Source organism: Salvelinus alpinus, chromosome 10, assembly GCF_045679555.1.
Source record: "Salvelinus alpinus chromosome 10, SLU_Salpinus.1, whole genome shotgun sequence".
NCBI classification, from domain to species: domain Eukaryota; kingdom Metazoa; phylum Chordata; class Actinopteri; order Salmoniformes; family Salmonidae; genus Salvelinus; species Salvelinus alpinus.
The window spans coordinates 22,285,916-22,304,123 of record NC_092095.1 but is presented as its reverse complement, the minus strand read 5'-3'; the positions used below and the strand labels follow the sequence as shown (position 1 = coordinate 22,304,123).

Below are 18,208 nucleotides of genomic sequence, written 5' to 3'. Positions count from 1 at the left end.
CCGGTTGGGACGTTATTGAATATATATGATAACATCCTGAAGATTGATTCTCTACTAAGTTTGACCAGTTTATTCGACTTGTAATATAACTTTTTGAAGTTTTTGTCCGACGCTTGCCTTCATTTGCGCCAGTGTTTGGACACGTGTACTACACATGCTAGCTAAAGTTGCTAATTTGACATAAGTAATGGACATTATCGAACAAAAAAACGATTTATTGTGGAAATAGGATTCCTGGCATTGCATTCTGATGAAGATAATCAAAGCTAAGGGAATATTTATGATGTAATTTCGTATTTCTGTTGACTCCAACATGGCGGAGAAATGTTATTTATATTTGAGCGCCATCTCAGATTATTGCATGGTGTGCTTTTTACTAACGTTTTTTTTTTTTAATCTGACACAGCGGTTGCATTAAGAACCAGTGTATCTTTAATTATATGTAAAACATGTATCTTTCATCAAAGTTTGTGATGAGTATTTCTGTTATATGACGTGGCTCTCTGTAATTACTCCGGATATTTTGGAGGCATTTCTGAACATGGCGCCAATGTAAACCGAGATTTGTGGATATAAATATGCACATTATCGAACAAAACATAAATGTATTGTGTAACAAGATGTCATATGAGTGTCATCTGATGAAGATGTTTCAAGGTTAGTGATTCATTTTATCTCTATTTCTGGTTTTTGTGAAAGCTATCTTTTGCTGGGAAAATGGCTGTGTTTATCTGTGGTTATGTACTGAGCTATCATAATTGTTTGGTGTGATTTCCCCGTAAATCCTTTTTGAAATCAGACATGTTGGCTGGATTCACAACATGTGTAGCTTTAATTTGGTGTCTTTCATGTGTGATTTCATGAAAGATCGATTTTTATAGTAATATATTTGAATTTGGCGCGCTACATTTTTTCTGGATTTTGGCCAAGTGGGACGTTAGCGTCCCACATATCCTAGAGAAGTTAACAAACTATAGTTTTGGCAAGTCGGTTAGGACATCTACACAAGTAATCATTCCAACAATTGTTTACAGAAAGATTATTTCACTTATAATTCACTGTATCACAATTTCAGTGGGTCAGAAGTTTACATACACTAAGTTGACTGTGCCTTTAAACAGCTTGGAAAATTCTAGAAAATAATGTCATGGCTTTAGAAGCTTCCGATAGGCTAATTGACATCATTTGAGTCATTTGGAGGTGTACCTGTGGATGTATTTCAAGGCCTACCTTCAAACTCAGTGCCTCTTTGCTTGACATCATGGCAAAATCAAACGAAAGCCAAGACCCCAGAATATTTTTTTTTTGATCTCCACAAGTCTGGTTCATCCTTGGGAGCAATTTCCGAAAGCCTGAAGGTACCACCTTCAGCTATACAAACAATAGTACGCAAGTATAAACACCATGGGACAAGGGCGCCGTCATACCGCTCAGGAAGTAGACACATGCTGTCTCCTAGAGATGAATGTACTTTGGTGCGAAAAGTGCAAATCAATCCCAGAACAACAGCAAAGGACCTTGTGAAGACGCTGGAAGACACAGGTACAAAGTATCTATATCCACAGTAAAACGATTCCTATATCGACATAACCTGAAAGGCCGCTCAGCAAGAAAGAAGCCACTGCTCCAAAACCGCCATAAAAAAGCCAGACTTCGGTTTGCAACTGTACATGGAGACAAAGATCGTACCTTTTGGAGAAATGTCCTCTGGTCTGATGAAGCAAAAATAGAACTGTTTGGCCATAATGACCATCGTTATGTTTGGAGGAAAAAGGGGGCGGCTTGCAAGCCGAAAAACACCATACCAACCGTGAGGCACGGGGGATGGCAGCATCATGTTGTGGGGGTGCTTTGCTGCAGGAGGGACTGGTGCACTTCACAAAATAGATGGCATCATGAGGCAGGAAAATTATGTGGATATATTGAAGCAACATCTCAAGACATCAGTCAGGAAGTTAAAGCGTTATCGTAAATGGGCCTTCCAAATGGACAATGACCCCAAGCATACTTCCAAAGTTGTGGCAAAATAGCTTAAGGACAACAAAGTCAAGGTATTGGAGTGGCCATCACAAAGCCCTGACCTCAATTCTATAGAAGATTTGTGGGCAGAACTGAAAAAGCGTGTGCGAGCAAGGAGGCCTTCAAACCTGGACTCAGTTACATCAGCTCTGTCAGGAGGAATGGGCCAAAATTCACCCAACTTATTGTGAGAGGCTTGCTACCCAAAATGTTTGGCCCAAGTCAAACAATTTAAAGGCAATGCTACCAAATACTAATTGAGTGTATGTAAACTTCTGACCCTCTGGGAATGTGATGAAAGAAATAAAAGCTGAAATAAATCATGCTCTCAACTATTATTCTGACATTTCACATTCTTAAAATACAGTGGTTATCTTAACTGACCTAAGACAGAGAATTTTTACTAGGATTAAATGTCAAGGATTGTGAAAAACTGAGTTTAAATGTATTTGGCTAAGGTGTATGTAAACTTCCGACTTCAACTGTACCTGGAGGTGACAGCATTCCCTCCCCCATATGCCTCCATAGACAACTACGACAACATAACCAACAAAAACGTGTCACAACTCTTGCAACTATGTCAGACACTGGGTATGTACATAGTCAATGGCAGGCTTCGACGGGACTCCTATAGAAGGTACACCTATAGCTCATCTCTTGGCAGTAGTACTGTATACTACTTTATCACTGACCTCAACCCAGAGTCTCTCAGAGCGTTCACAGTCAGCCAACTGACACCCCTATCAGATCACAGCAAAATAACACTCTACTTGAACTGAGCTATGCTCAATCATGAGGAATTATAGCCAAAGGAACTGAATCATATTAAGACATGCTATAGATGGAAGGAAAGTAGTGTGGAAACTTGCCAAAAAACTATTTGGCAACAACAAAGTCAAACACTTTTAGACAACTTCCTAGACAAAATGTTTCACTGTAATAGTGAATGTGTAGACTTGTCAGTAGACAACCTAAACAGTATATTTGACCTCTCAGCTTCCCTATCAAATCTAAACATTTCTAGCAGACAACCTAAAAACAATGACAAATGGTTTGATGAAGAATGCAAAAACCTAAGAAAGAAATTGAAAAACCTATCCAACAACCAAAAACATAGAGACCCAGAAACCTTGAGGCTACGCCTTCACTACGGTGAATCACTAAAACAATACAGAAATACACTACGAAAAAGAAGGAACAGCACGTCAGAAATCAGCTCAATATAATTGAAGAATCCATATAATCTAACCACTTCTGGGAAAATTGGAAAACACTAAACAAACAACAACACGAAGCATTATCTATCCAAAATGGCGATGGATAAACCACTTCTCTAATCTTTTGGCTCTATAACAAAGAACAAACACCAAAAACATATACATGATCAAATACAAATCTTACAATAAACTATTGAAGACTACCAGAACCCACTGGATTCTCCAATTACATTGAATGAACTACAGGACAAAAATACAAACCCTCCAACCCAAAAAGACCTGTGGGGTTGATGGTATCCTAAATGAAATGATAAAATATATAGACAACAAATTACAATTCGCTATACTTAAACATCATCCTTAGCTCTGGCATCTTCCCCAATATTTGGAACTAAGGACTGATCAACCATAACTACCGTGGGATATGCGTCAACAGCAACCTTGGGAATAGCCTCTGCATTATCATTAACAGTAGACTAGTACATTTCCTCAGTGAAAACAAAGTACTGAACAAATGTCAAATTGGCTTTTTACCAAATTACCATAAGACAGACCACATATTCAACCTGCACACCCCAATTGACAAACAAACCAAAGGCAAAGTTTTCTCATGCTTTGTTGATTTAAAAAAAGTTTGACTCAATTTTGCTATACAAATGTATGGAAACTAGTGTTGGGGGAAAACATACGACATTATAAAATCCATGTGGTTAAAATTAGCAGAAAAAACACATTTCTTTCCACAGGGCCGGGGGGTGAGACAGGGATGCAGCTTAAGCCCCAACCTTTTCATATATATCTCAGAGAGAGTGAGAGAGACGTAGAGAGAGCGAGAGACGCAGAGAGAGCGAGACGCAGAGAGAGCGAGAGAGAGAGCGAGAGAGAGCGAGAGAGAGCGAGAGAGAGAGCGAGAGAGAGCGAGAAAGACGCAGAGAGCGAGAAAGACGCAGAGAGCGAAAAAGACGCAGAGAGCGAGAAAGACGCAGAGAGCGAGACGCATGGATGAGAAGAGACATTATAGAGATAGATAGATGAGATACTAAGGGAAAGAATAGAGACAAACAAACACAAATCATCTTCATTCTAAAAACATTTGACAGCATCATTGGTGCAGCCAGACAAGCTCTGATGCTTTGATTGGCTGTGCTATGCTCCGTGATTGGGAGCAGTCACGACATATACACACCACTTGCACTTCCAGCTGCCCTTGGGCACCGTCTGCAGGGGCGGGTCCAGGCAGTAGGTGTGGTAGCTGATGTCACAGTTGTCACACAGCAGCAGGCGGCCTGGGTCGCTGGCCTGGCCGCACGCCTCGCACACCGTGCACTCCAGACAGCGCCAGCCTTTACTCAGCACCACCCGGGTGATCTGGTGGCACAGGGGGAAAAGGTTAGAGAGGTATTAAAGGGGCAGAGCAGGGATAGGAATCCCCTTTAAGGTCCATTTCAATGGAGCATATTGACTATTGGCTGTATGTTCTATATTTAGTAGGGGAATAATCACATCTCTAGTTCCCAGCAGCACATCTTCCAGGTTAAAGGTCATTGCTGAGCTATTTGTCAAAGGGATGCACCAGTATTTATTAGCCAATAAACCATGGATGGGGAGGGAGGATCAAACCAATTGAGAGAAAGACCCTCCTCCCTCACCCATTATGTGCTGAAAGCCAGACAACAAATACCATAACAAGCTGACGTTGGTGGATTTCCACTTGCATAGTTTAGCCACCCAGATTACCTCCATTTAAAATGTTTTTTGATTTCAGTACTCAAATCTGGGTGAGGTATTTAGAGATTGCATAGTAAACAGTTACCCAATATCATTACCCGACTACTCCTAAATGTATCATGGGCTTACTTATAAACACCACTTTGTGCCAGTAGGCCACCAATTCCATTGGATCTGGCAGACCCGAAACGGATGCCAAAAAAGAGACTTATTCTCACCATGTTGTCAATAACAGGTACATCTCTCTTTTACTAGCCTTGTAATAAAAATAAATAAAAATTACAACCAAGCAGCCAATGTGTATAGCCGTGAGTGAAATGTACAGTCACACTAAGTGCTGCTGAGCGCACTTGGCTACCAAGGGCAATTAGCCGTTTCGCTAGCTACCGGGGGCCATCAATAATGCCGTCTCCATCATTCCTGTCCATTAGCTTCCGCCAGTGCGCCGCGGTGCTGCTAACATCAATCGGTTTAATCACTGTGTTAGCTGGGATGGGTGCGATTGGCTGGCAGAGGCAGGCGTGATGAAGAAAACCTGTGCGTGTGTGTGCGTGTCTGATAGGCTCCCATTATTGAGTGAGTGCTTTTTTTTCAGTGGGAGAGATTAAAAGGGGGGTGGGTACATTCTATATTTAGGGGCCAATTCACTGAATACACTGAGCCAGAATAGGCATAAGGGCAGCATGCATATGACTTTCATAAAAGTAAAACTTCTGTACATACTATTTTATTTTAGAGGCTTTGTTCCAACTAGAATGGAATATGACAATTGTAGGCAAGCCGGCTTGGAATGGCGACTGCTTGAGGTGATATTTGTAAAAAACTTAACACTATATCAAAGGAAACTGTCTTAGGCCCTTATTTGTTTGCCAGAGGGGGTGGTGTTGCGGGGATAAGACTTGGCATGGCGATAAATCCATCAATAGAATCCACACAAGGTGCTTAAAGTGAAAACTGTTAATCATCCCAGTATTTATTTGACACCTTGGCTCAAAGCAGCTTGGGGAGGTTGGCACAGAGCCTAATACAATCTGTAGGGAATCCCCTGGCGACTACGCTACAACCAAACTATGCATACATGTAGCCACATACACAAAATGTTGCTGTTTTAAAGCTAATTTCCTGCAATTTTACAAATTGTGCCACAGGGCGGAGAGAAGATGTTATAGTTTTAAATCTAGTTTCCTGCAATTTTACACATTTTGCCATGGGGCTGAGAGACCATTTTAGTTTTAAAGCTAATTTCCTACAATTCTACACATTTTGACATGGCTTATGCCATGTTCTTATGCCATCTGAGCAGTGGTGTAAAGTACTTTAAAGTACTACTTAAGTCGTTTTTTGTGTCTATCTGTACTTTACGATTTATATTTTTTTGGCAACTTTGACTTTACTACATTTCTAAAGAAAATATTGTACTTTGTCTTACATACAATTTCCCTGACAACAAAAAGTACTCGTTACATTTTGAATGCTTAGCAGGACAGGAAAATGGTAAAACTCATGCACTTATCAAGAAAACACGTGGCCATCCCTACTGCCTCTGGCCTGGTGGACTCACTAAACACAAATGCATCTTTTGTAAATAATGTCTGAGTGTTGGAGTGGGTGCCCCTCCTTATACTTGTACGTTTACTTTTGATACTTAAGTATAAATTTGACAATTACATTTGCTTTTGATACTTAAGTATATTTAAACCAAATACTTCTAGACTTTTACTCAAGTAGTATTTTACTGGCTGACTTTTACTTGAGTAACTTTCTATTAAAAAGGTATCTATACTTTTACTCAAGTATGACAATTGGGTACTTTTCCCACCACTGCATCTGAGTGCCTCAAGCAGAACAAAATCAATGGAGGGGCCCCATGTCTTGCTAAATGCATATAGGAAAAACAATGCAGTGTATATATACATACACATTATTGGTTGCGGATTATCTTTTGAGAGATACTGTAGGTCTGGTATAGGAAAGAGAAGGGTTCACCTTGATGTTGACACAGAAGGGGTGGTAACACTGGCCACACTGGGAACAGGCCAGCAGCCTGCCCTCTGACCCCTGGCCAAAACTCCCACACACCACACACATGTCCTGTATAAGGGAGAGAGGGGGAGGAAGGGAGAATAGAGAAAAAAAGGGAAGTAGACAGAGAGGGGAAGAAGGCGGTAGGGAGAGAAAGATGGAGAGGTGGGAGGTTCAGGAGAGGGAGCAGGGGATAGAGAGAAAAGGATGTGGAAGGAAAAGGAAAGAGTGCATAAGTAATGGGGAATAGAGCAGGTTAACAGAAAATGGAGAGAAAACAAGAGAAAGTTACATTTCTCGACATACATAAACATACGAGTTAAATTTCTCGACGTACATAAACATACGAGTTAAATTTCTCGACGTACATAAACATACGGCTCCCGCAGTAACAAGCAGCGTAACTCGGGATACTTTCATCTTCCACGACACAGCATCTCTTAAGAGCCTTACCTCACAGCAGGATTCATCTGTGTCTCAGGGGTGTGTACAGTGGGGAGAACAAGTATTTGATACACTGCCGATTTTGCAGGTTTTCCTACTTACAAAGCATGTAGAGGTCTGTAATTTTTATCATAGGTACACTTCAACTATGAGAGACGGAATCTAAAACAAAAATCCAGAAAATCACATTGTATGATTTTTAAGTAATTAATTTGCATTTTATTGCATGACATAAGTATTTGATGCATCAGAAAAGCAGAACTTAATATTTGGTACAGAAACCTTTGTTTGCAATTACAGAGATCATACGTTTCCTGTAGTTCTTGACTAGGTTTGCACACACTGCAGCAGGGATTTTGGCCCACTCCTCCTTACAGATCTTCTCCAGATCCTTCAGGTTTCGGGGCTGTCGCTGGGCAATACGGACTTTCAGCTCCCTCCAAAGATTTTCTATTGGGTTCAGGTCTGGAGACTGGCTAGGCCACTCCAGGACCTTGAGATGCTTCTTACGGAGCCACTCCTTAGTTGCCATGGCTGTGTGCTTCGTGTCGTTGTCATGCTGGAAGACCCAGCCACGACCCATCTTCAATGCTCTTACTGAGGGAAGGAGGTTGTTGGCCAAGATCTCGCGATACATGGCCCCATCCATCCTCCCCTCAATACGGTGCAGTCGTCCTGTCCCCTTTGCAGAAAAGCATCCCCAAAGAATGATGTTTCCACCTCCATGCTTCACGGTTGGGATGGTGTTCTTGGGGTTGTACTCATACTTCTTCTTCCTCCAAACACGGCGAGTGGAGTTAGACCAAAAAGCTCTATTTTTGTCTCATCAGACCACATGACCTTCTCCCATTCCTCCTCTGGATCATCCAGATGGTCATTGGCAAACTTCAGACAGGCCTGGACATGCACTGGCTTAAGCAGGGGGACCTTGCGTGCGCTGCAGGATTTTAATCCATGACGGCGTAGTGTGTTACTAATGGTTTTCTTTGAGACTGTGGTCCCAGCTCTCTTCAGGTCATTGACCAGGTCCTGCCGTGTAGTTCTGGGCTGATCCCTCACCTTCCTCATGATCATTGATGCCCCACGAGGTGAAATCTTGCATGGAGCCCCAGACTGAGGGTGATTGACCGTCATCTTGAACTTCTTCCATTTTCTAATAATTGCGCCAACAGTTGTTTCCTTCTCACCAAGCTGCTTGCCTATTGTCCTGTAGCCCATCCCAGCCTTGTGCAGGTCTACAATTTTATCCCTGATGTCCTTACACAGCTCTCTGGTCTTGGCCATTGTGGAGAGGTTGGAATCTGTTTGATTGAGTGTGTGGACAGGTGTCTTTTATACAGGTAACGAGTTCAAACAGGTGCAGTTAATACAGGTAATGAGTGGAGAACAGGAGGGCTTCTTAAAGAAAAACTAACAGGTCTGTGAGAGCCGGAATTCTTACTGGTTGGTAGGTGATCAAATACTTATGTCATGCAATAAAATGCAAATTAATTATTTAAAAATCATACAATGTGATTTTCTGGATTTTTGTTTTAGATTCCGTCTCTCACAGTTGAAGTGTACCTATGATAAAAATTACAGACCTCTACATGCTTTGTAAGTAGGAAAACCTGCAAAATCGGCAGTGTATCAAATACTTGTTCTCCCCACTGTATGTGCGTGAGTGCGCGCATGCATGTCCATGTGTGGGTGTGTGCAAAAATGGCCAGACGCAAATGAGTGGAAAAAGTTGGAAGAGAAAACAAGGCCAAGAAGAGACTAGTAACCAGCCTGTCCAACAAGGACAAGAGATTATCATAGCATCATCATACAAAATGCATTTGTAATGTTTCATAATCTCTAACACCTGTAGTATTTTTTCACCAGCATGCATATTCAAATATGTACAGTAGGGCTGACCCCATTTAGTCTATTGGTCGATAGGCTGTTGGTCGACAGAGATTTCTTTAGTCGAGCAGTCACAATTAATACATTTTATTTTTCACAAGACACGTGTCTGATTCACGCCTGTCTCAGTGGACTAATCCCTGGCGGAGGCCATGAGGAAGGCACAGTTCATCACTAAGACATGTGATATTGACATTGTGTATGGTTATATTATGTAAAAATATTATGGTGCAACACTAATAAATATAATATTATTTTATAACAAATGTGCTTTTTCCCATATTGGATACGGTCACTGTCCGAGGTTCTGAAACAATCTTCAGTGCGCCGTAGAATTGCCGCCTTTCCCTATGTTGCTATCTGCATAATAGCAAAGTTACTAGCATATTGGGAATGAGAACAATGCGGCGGAGGCAGCAGCAGCACAGACGAGGAAACAGTCCTTGCTTAAGCCTAATTGTTTAAGAAAATTGAGGAGAGGGGAAACCCCAACTTAATTAAGTCTTATAATCAATAGCCTAACTGTTAAATGCGCCTGGCTTTATAAATCATCCATATTTAAATATCTACAGAAATGAGACAGATCTTGCTTACGTTGCTTGTTTGAGTGTTTGTTTAATAGCCTACTGATTCCGTGAGCACCAAGCCTCATGCAACAGCAAAATGTTGGACAAAGCAATTTCACAGATTCAGCTGGTTTTAATCTTTGCTATGCTGTAATAAAGGCTTTTCCCCCCGTTAGAACAGACTGGTATTAATTATAATGTATTTAGTGTTGTTTACACTGTTCCAAACAGACAGAAAAATGATATTGTAATCTAACCGCACCGGTTTGTCACACATATGCATTTAGCTTTCGCTCCTATACCCTCATTTTTCTTGATCTCTTTCTTATTGTTATAATTATTATTATGATCGTCATTATAATAAGTAATGTCGTTATCATTAGTAGGCTTTGTATAGTAGCCTTGTGTAACCACCATCGAGCTGTAGGCCTAAGAGCGCATCCTTTTTAGTCTTAATAACTGTAACTTAGTTAGGACTATATTTCAATATGTAGGCTACTGTATCAATCAATCATTCATTTGTTCATGCCATCAAACAGCATATGAGCACATGCTTTGAAATGCAATCAATTATTTAGTGTTGTTTACACTGTTTCAAATTGTCAGAAACAATATTTTATTGTAATCTAACAGTAACGGCTTTTGGCACACATAATACTCAAGCAACAATTGCTCCTATACCAGCCTTTTTTTAATCTCCAGTGTTTCACGTAAAGAGAGCAAGGGGTTGAGCGAATAGGGAATGTTTTTCCTAAACAAATTAGAGATTTTGATAACTTTTCAGTCAGAAACAAGAAAGTAAATGACTGCAATTATGTTGCAGCTTCAGCACGAACAGCTCAATAAACACTTGCTGTGCTGCCTTTGAGCTGCAGTAGGGAGAAGAGCGAGACAATGTGCGCCAGTCACAGGTACTAGCTGTCACCATCGGGCTCTTTCTTGAGTCATGTGTATCTTAATTATTTAATCAAACAGTGTGCTTAAAGCATCAGACAAGCTCAGTGCATATGTAGTTGATTTTATTCAAACACAGGGTGTGTCTGTCTATATATGGAAAAATAAGGTTAAACATTACGACCAATCAATTGGTCAAAACAGGACGACTCTCGGTTGACAAAGATTTTTTTAGTCGGGACAGCCCTAATGTACAGTACAGTATTTGGTTATGTGAGACACTTAATAGGCTTTAGGCATATTCAACAGACGCGGCATGACCAGGGAGGAAGAGTCCTATTGTCCTCCTTATTAAAGTCACTACTGCTATACAGAGCCTTTTCTAAGGAAGACAAGAAGGATTTGACAGTAGAGAGACCACGAGGGGAGTTGAAATACACAGCTTTAAGCAACACACACAGACACACACAAGCCGGGACTTTGACGGCACAAAGTGTCAATACTCTATCGTTTCAGTGATGTATGATGGTACTGACCTGTCAGAGTGAAGTGGTCTGTGGTTGAGAACTTGACCACAGAGTTGGTACTGACCTGTCAGAGTGAAGTGGTCTGTGGTTGAGAACATGACCACAGTGTTGGTACTGACCTGTCAGAGTGAAGTGGTCTGTGGTTGAGAACATGACCACAGAGTTGGTACTGACCTGTCAGAGTGAAGTGGTCTGAGGTTGAGAACATGACCACAGTGTTGGTACTGACCTGTCAGAGTGAAGTGGTCTGTGGTTGAGAACATGACCACAGTGTTGGTACTGACCTGTCAGAGTGAAGTGGTCTGTGGTTGAGAACATGACCACAGTGTTGGTACTGACCTGTCAGAGTGAAGTGGTCTGTGGTTGAGAACATGACCACAGTGTTGTTACTGACCTGTCTGAGAGTGAAGTGGTCTGTGGTTGAGAACATGACCACAGTGTTGGTACTGAACTGTCAGAGTGAAGTGGTCTGTGGTTGAGAACATGACCACAGTGTTGTTACTGACCTGTCAGAGTGAAGTGGTCTGTGGTTGAGAACATGACCACAGTGTTGTTACTGACCTGTCTGAGAGTGAAGTGGTCTGAGGTTGAGAACATGACCACAGTGTTGTTACTGACCTGTCTGAGAGTGAAGTGGTCTGAGGTTGAGAACATGACCACAGTGTTGTTACTGACCTGTCAGAGTGAAGTGGTCTGTGGTTGAGAACATGACCACAGTGTTGGTACTGACCTGTCAGAGTGAAGTGGTCTGTGGTTGAGAACATGACCACAGTGTTGGTACTGACCTGTCAGAGTGAAGTGGTCTGTGGTTGAGAACATGACCACAGTGTTGTTACTGACCTGTCTGAGAGTGAAGTGGTCTGTGGTTGAGAACATGACCACAGTGTTGGTACTGAACTGTCAGAGTGAAGTGGTCTGTGGTTGAGAACATGACCACAGTGTTGTTACTGACCTGTCAGAGTGAAGTGGTCTGTGGTTGAGAACATGACCACAGTGTTGTTACTGACCTGTCTGAGAGTGAAGTGGTCTGAGGTTGAGAACATGACCACAGTGTTGTTACTGACCTGTCTGAGAGTGAAGTGGTCTGAGGTTGAGAACATGACCACAGTGTTGTTACTGACCTGTCTGAGAGTGAAGTGGTCTGAGGTTGAGAACATGACCACAGTGTTGTTACTGACCTGTCTGAGAGTGAAGTGGTCTGTGGTTGAGAACATGACCACAGTGTTGTTACTGACCTGTCAGAGTGAAGTGGTCTGAGGTTGAGAACATGACCACAGTGTTGTTACTGACCTGTCTGAGAGTGAAGTGGTCTGTGGTTGAGAACATGACCACAGTGTTGGTACTGAACTGTCAGAGTGAAGTGGTCTGTGGTTGAGAACATGACCACAGTGTTGTTACTGACCTGTCAGAGTGAAGTGGTCTGAGGTTGAGAACATGACCACAGTGTTGGTACTGACCTGTCTGAGAGTGAAGTGGTCTGAAGTTGAGAAAATGACCACAGTGTTGTGCATGGCATTCTCCTCCTCTTCTTTCACCATGTACGGCTGCTCCACAAAGCTGGCCTGGAGAGACACACACGGACATGTACGGACACACACACACGGACACACAGACAGGCACACAAGCAGGAGTTGATTAACAAATTATTTTAAAAAATATTGAAATTAAAACAGATGGTAAGATTGTGTTTAAAATCTGAAAGGTTGAGATAAAAAATTAAATAGTGTTTGGCCTAGTAAAGTATTTTTCAATTGAGGTAGAAAATATCTCCCAGTATTAGGCCTGATCTAGGTCTAGGACATGAAAGACGTTCTCATGTGACCAGCTATCACACCTCCAGACTGTGTGTCAATATATTATTATGTCATCCACAGGGACAAACAGGCAGCAGGGTTCCCATCTCAGCATTACCATGCCGCCCGCGTGTCAACATGCAGGCTGCCTAGCGGCTCTGGTCAACAAGCAGGCTGCCATCTAATCCAACTATCTAGCTCGTACAATCAATACAGAATTGACATTTCTACCTTAAAAGGTGCCCACAATGTATAGTATTTTAAATGCATGTTGAACACATTTTCTGCGTCAACCACCCACAGTTTTTAGTGGGGGGGGGGGGGGGGGGGGAAACATGTCAGTTCCCTGCCCACCGCTATAAAATAGCATTCCTCTCCCCACCACCCCCTCCCTACCAACCAACCAACCCTCATGCCGTGCTTGAGTGTACTGTTCCTCTTGCTAATGTGAGAGCACTCTCTGGGCTAAGCTAAGCACATTAGGCCATTGTTTTATTAATGTATGCAGAGGAGGAGGAGGACAGAGAGAGGGAGGGAGGCGGTGGAGGGGGATAAAGGGGGGGGGGGTGAGGGCTCCTACCCCAGGGGTCATGGCGAGGGTGGTGTCGGCTTTGAGTCCTCGAGAGCGTCCGCGGCCCCCGCGCACAGATAGGTTGGCCCCGCGGGGCCTCCGCCTTCCAGGGAAGCCCGAACCACGTCCCTGTGTGGGAGAGAGAGGGCAGGATAAAAGAGTGAGGGGGGAGAGAGACATTAAGACAGGAGCAAGAGGAGAGTGTGAGGAGAGTGTGAGGAGAGAGCGAGGAGAGAGCAAGACAGGAGGGTGAGAGGTGTGTGTGTGTGTGTGTGTGTGTGTGTGTGTGTGTGTGTGTGTGTGTGTGTGTGTGTGTGTGTGTGTGTGTGTGTGTGTGTGTGTGTGTGTGTGTGTGTGTGTGTGTGTGGGGCAGAGAATATCAAACAGAGAGAGCAAGGAACGAGTGAGGGAATGAGCGAGGGGGAACGAGGAAAGGGGGAACGAGGAGGGAAATAGGAAGAGAAAAGAGCTAGAGAGAGGGATAGAGGAAGGGGAGAGAGGGATAGAGGAAGGAGAGAGAGGGAAAGAGTAGAGCGTGCACGAGAGGGAGGTATGAAGTGTGTATATGCTAACTGATATGAGACTATACATCGCTCAGATCAGTGATAGATTGAAGTATAATAATTGAGCCATGTTGTGAAGGAGTTTTATCTTTACCTTGTCAGCTCAGACAGGACGACATAACAGTGGAGTTTATGAACTCATCAGAGCGCGTGCGAGAGAGGCTTGTTGTGGCGCGTTAGCGTCAAAGTGGATTCATGTCACAATGTCAGGACTAAAGGGTTGCGGTGGGGGTGACAGAGAGGGGGGTCAGGGGTAGCCTGGAATTGGGATTCCTGTCGTCCCGGCGATGCTAACAACGCTAAATGCTAACAATGTTAATTTATAGAATAATAACGCAATTCATAAAGGAGGTGCAAAAACAATGTTCATATGGATTTGCCTTCACTCTCCGCAGGTGGCACCATGTGCTGTGTCATGTCCTAACCTGTCCCCACCTGGCCGGGCTAAACCACTGAGTGAAAGGGAGGGGGGGGGGGGTTGGACATGGACATCATAAGAGCGCTCCATTTACCACTCTCATGCTCCAGACGGGCACCTCCTGCAACTGCCTGTTTTTTGGGCCATCCCACCCCCCCTCTGAGGGGTCCTGCTGGGACCAAGAGGGGGGGCTTGCTGCCCTATGGTTACTCCATGCTCCCTGATTGGAGGAGGGGTGGGGGTAGGAGGAAGATGGGTTGGGAGTGGGAGGGGACAAAATGCAGCAACATAAATGCAACAGCCAAATGCAAATGTCAAACAAAGCAACAAAATAAATGGTTATACATGACATTATAAAAAACAGCCAAGAAACCAGTGAGATATGAGACTTTTGGGACAGCTCCTATACATGAGTGGAGGGTAAACTGAATTCACCTCAATTTGGAGATTCAGTACAATTCAATTTGAAAATCTGTTCCAATCAAAAAGGAGATTGTGAAATATCGATGTCTGCAAGAAGAGGGTCAAGTTCAATAGTCGGAGAGAACACGAGACATTGCACGTTTGCACATCCACTGCATCCAGTAATGCTACGCCTAGTCAAGCGCTCTGCGACAGTCCGTCCACAACTCCACACTATCCAGTGTCGGGCCTGCCGGGCGCCATGGCAGCCGCCTGTTACTTGTTGGCGTGTTTACAAAACAAGTGATGATTATGTCAGCGTGACGCCACCGCTGCTGTCGAGATAAACACAGCAACCGTCGTCAGGGAATTTCAGATTAAATTGTCACAGGGAAGCGTTTAGCTTGTTTAATGAGCTAATTGGCAAGAGGCTATATAATTAAGCTCAATCACACAATCACAGTGGGCTTTTTCAATTTTTTATATTTTTTGCAATGCAAAATCATTTCAACTTGATTAATAATATATCACAGCCGTGGGTTAGATTTTTTTTAATCTCCACTCGCTTCCTGCATTTTTTTCTCCATCTCCAGCTTACATTTGTCCCAAAATTTTCGTCAAGCACTTTTTAATGAAACTGTTGGAATTAAGCACGAGACAACCTTTTCACTGTGAGTTCCAAATATCTCTAATGATCGCCCCAGGGCGAGTTTTTTTATGCAAGTGATGTCAGAATGCACTCACTAACCCAAAATGTGATTGTTAGGCAACAGGACAGTTAACCGGCGCTGCCCTCAAACAAAGGCGCGCTGCCTGCTAATTATCTATTGGTTAGGTTTCTAATTGTCAATTTCAAATAATTTTCTAACAAGTTTTATTTTCTAACAGTTTGAATTGAGGTGTGTTCTGCCTAAACATTAATTCACATAGAAGTACCCCATTTCACTGTTGCAGACAATTTATGTTTGATGCTTTACTGAGCAGGAGAAACTTCTCTCTACGACATTTCCCCTGTGTTTCCTCAGACATTTCCAGTCAGAAAAGAACCTGCACAAACTTTTTGAACCTGGCACATTTTCCGGCTGGCGCCTGCATTGCCTTCATTGTGGTTTCCCTTACATTATAATAACAACAACTTTGGACATGTGCGTTCCTATCAAAGTAAGTGCCTTATTACGTTATTGTAGTTTCTGTATATAGTGTTGTCATTTCTACTGTAGCACACCGTATATATGGAGCATAATATATTTACTGTTTTATTCACGTTTTCAAGTTCTGGTGACAAATCATGTATTCCAAGTCTTGCATTGATTGTAATGGACACATGAGTTGTGTAAAATACTTTTTGGAAGGTTGTACTGATTATGATGAGCTAATGCTAAGCTAAATGCCAGCTATGTGTGGCGCCATGTTTGTTGACATCACAATGCATTCTGGTTGTCACGTAAACGTCAGACCAAAGATGTTATGACAAAACGAGGTGAAGGGATGGTTGACGTGACTGACTTAGACTATAACTATCGTTACTCTGGGTTGCCAGCTCAGACCCCACATTCCAGGGGTTTTACTTTTAGTTGCATTAGTTGAATGCATTCATAGATAGTGAAAAGAACATGATCATGCCATCTCCAAGCACATGCTTGTGAATACAGTATGCTCAGTTGCAAAGTATAAACGGACCTCAAAGGTTAGGCTGAATCCAAAAACAGGCCAAAGTCAGAGTGAAAGAGTTGGAATTTGGAGAGATTGTCTGCACAGTACAGAGACGTTCTTCACAGCTTCCATCTCAAACATGTACGACATACTGTAGTCACAAATATCGTCATACTACCCAACTTCCTGAGCAACCCCATCCCATTCTACACATTATGCGTTAAAAAGGTAGACAAAGCAATAAGACATCATTTGAGCAGACTTCCTGCTCACAGCAATCAACAACGATAACATACAACTACTGGTTTGTTATGTCGCCACGCCTTTAGGGATGGAACAACTTAGGAAGAATCAAAAAGTGCCAGTCCTGGCAAACTTGAATTTGGTTGTCTGATGCTGACATATTGTTGAGCCTACCTTTAACGCAAGCCTCAAGACATGACAAGACCATCTAAATCACCATGTAGTGGTCCAATACAACCTACATTACCATGCAGTTTAGGGTTGGGCGGTATCCGGAATTCCATACCTTCACACCGTGCCATCCCAGGATACACGATATTACTGGTAGTGCACACAAGGGGTGCCATCTTTTTTTTGTACATAAAATCCCAAAACATCACAAAATGCTAACAAGTACTAAGGAATCACCATAGCGGATACTAAGTAAATACTAAAGAGTGCATGCAAACTTTTACTACCAAGACAGACAACCCAACTCATATAGTAAAGCAAGTATATTACAACGCAGTTTGCAGCTAGCACAAACCATATATTAGACAGTAGGGATCTTAATCCAGGAGGGGATGGGCTCTGCTGCTGTTACCAAGAAGCTTGACCGTGCAAGCTAACGTTAGCCACTTAGCTAACGTTAGCAAAACCCAGCTGGAGATCATTTATTTGGCACATCTTAGATAGTTAACTTAATACACAAAAAAATATAAACGTAACATTCAACAATCTCAAGGATTTGACTGAGTTACAGTTCATATAAGGAAATCAGTCAATTGAAATAAATGAATTAGGCCCTAATCTATGGATATCACATGACTGGGAATTCAGATGTGCATCTGTTGGTCACAGATACCTTTTTTTTTTTAAAGGTAGGGGCGTGAATTAGAAAACAAGTAAGTATCTGATGTGACCACCATTTGCCTCATGAAGCGCGACATCTCCTTCACAAAGAGTTCAGGCTGTTGATTGTGGCCTGTGGAATGTTGACCCACTCCTCAATGGCTGTGCAAATTTGCTGGATAGTGGTGGGAACTGGAATACGCTGTGTGTATATACACTGCTCAAAAAAATAAAGGGAACACTAAAATAACACATCCTAGATCTGAATGAATGAAATATTCTTATTAAATACTTTTTTCTTTACATAGTTGAATGTGCTGACAACAAAATCACACAAAAATTATCAATGGAAATCAAATTTATCAACCCATGGAGGTCTGGATTTGGAGTCACACTCAAAATTAAAGTGGAAAACCACACTACAGGCTGA

At 42.5% G+C, this 18,208-nt stretch overlaps 1 protein-coding gene across 13 annotated transcripts in view; it reads right to left on the bottom strand.

The window, feature by feature from the left end:
* The window catches only part of LOC139531723 (histone-lysine N-methyltransferase 2C-like), a 218,524-nt gene that overhangs the window by 81,357 nt on the left and 118,959 nt on the right, over positions 1-18,208 (bottom strand). For 12 of the 13 annotated variants that reach the window (XM_071328436.1, XM_071328440.1, XM_071328441.1 and 9 more), the window contains 5 exons: positions 14,744-14,869; positions 13,678-13,797; positions 12,762-12,866; positions 6,951-7,055; positions 4,423-4,604 (listed from right to left, as the gene is read on the bottom strand). In XM_071328436.1, the coding sequence (XP_071184537.1) occupies positions 4,423-4,604; positions 6,951-7,055; positions 12,762-12,866; positions 13,678-13,797; positions 14,744-14,869 (638 nt within the window). The remainder of the gene's footprint in view (positions 1-4,422; positions 4,605-6,950; positions 7,056-12,761; positions 12,867-13,677; positions 13,798-14,743; positions 14,870-18,208) is intronic. The other variant, XM_071328444.1, reaches the window with a different exon arrangement.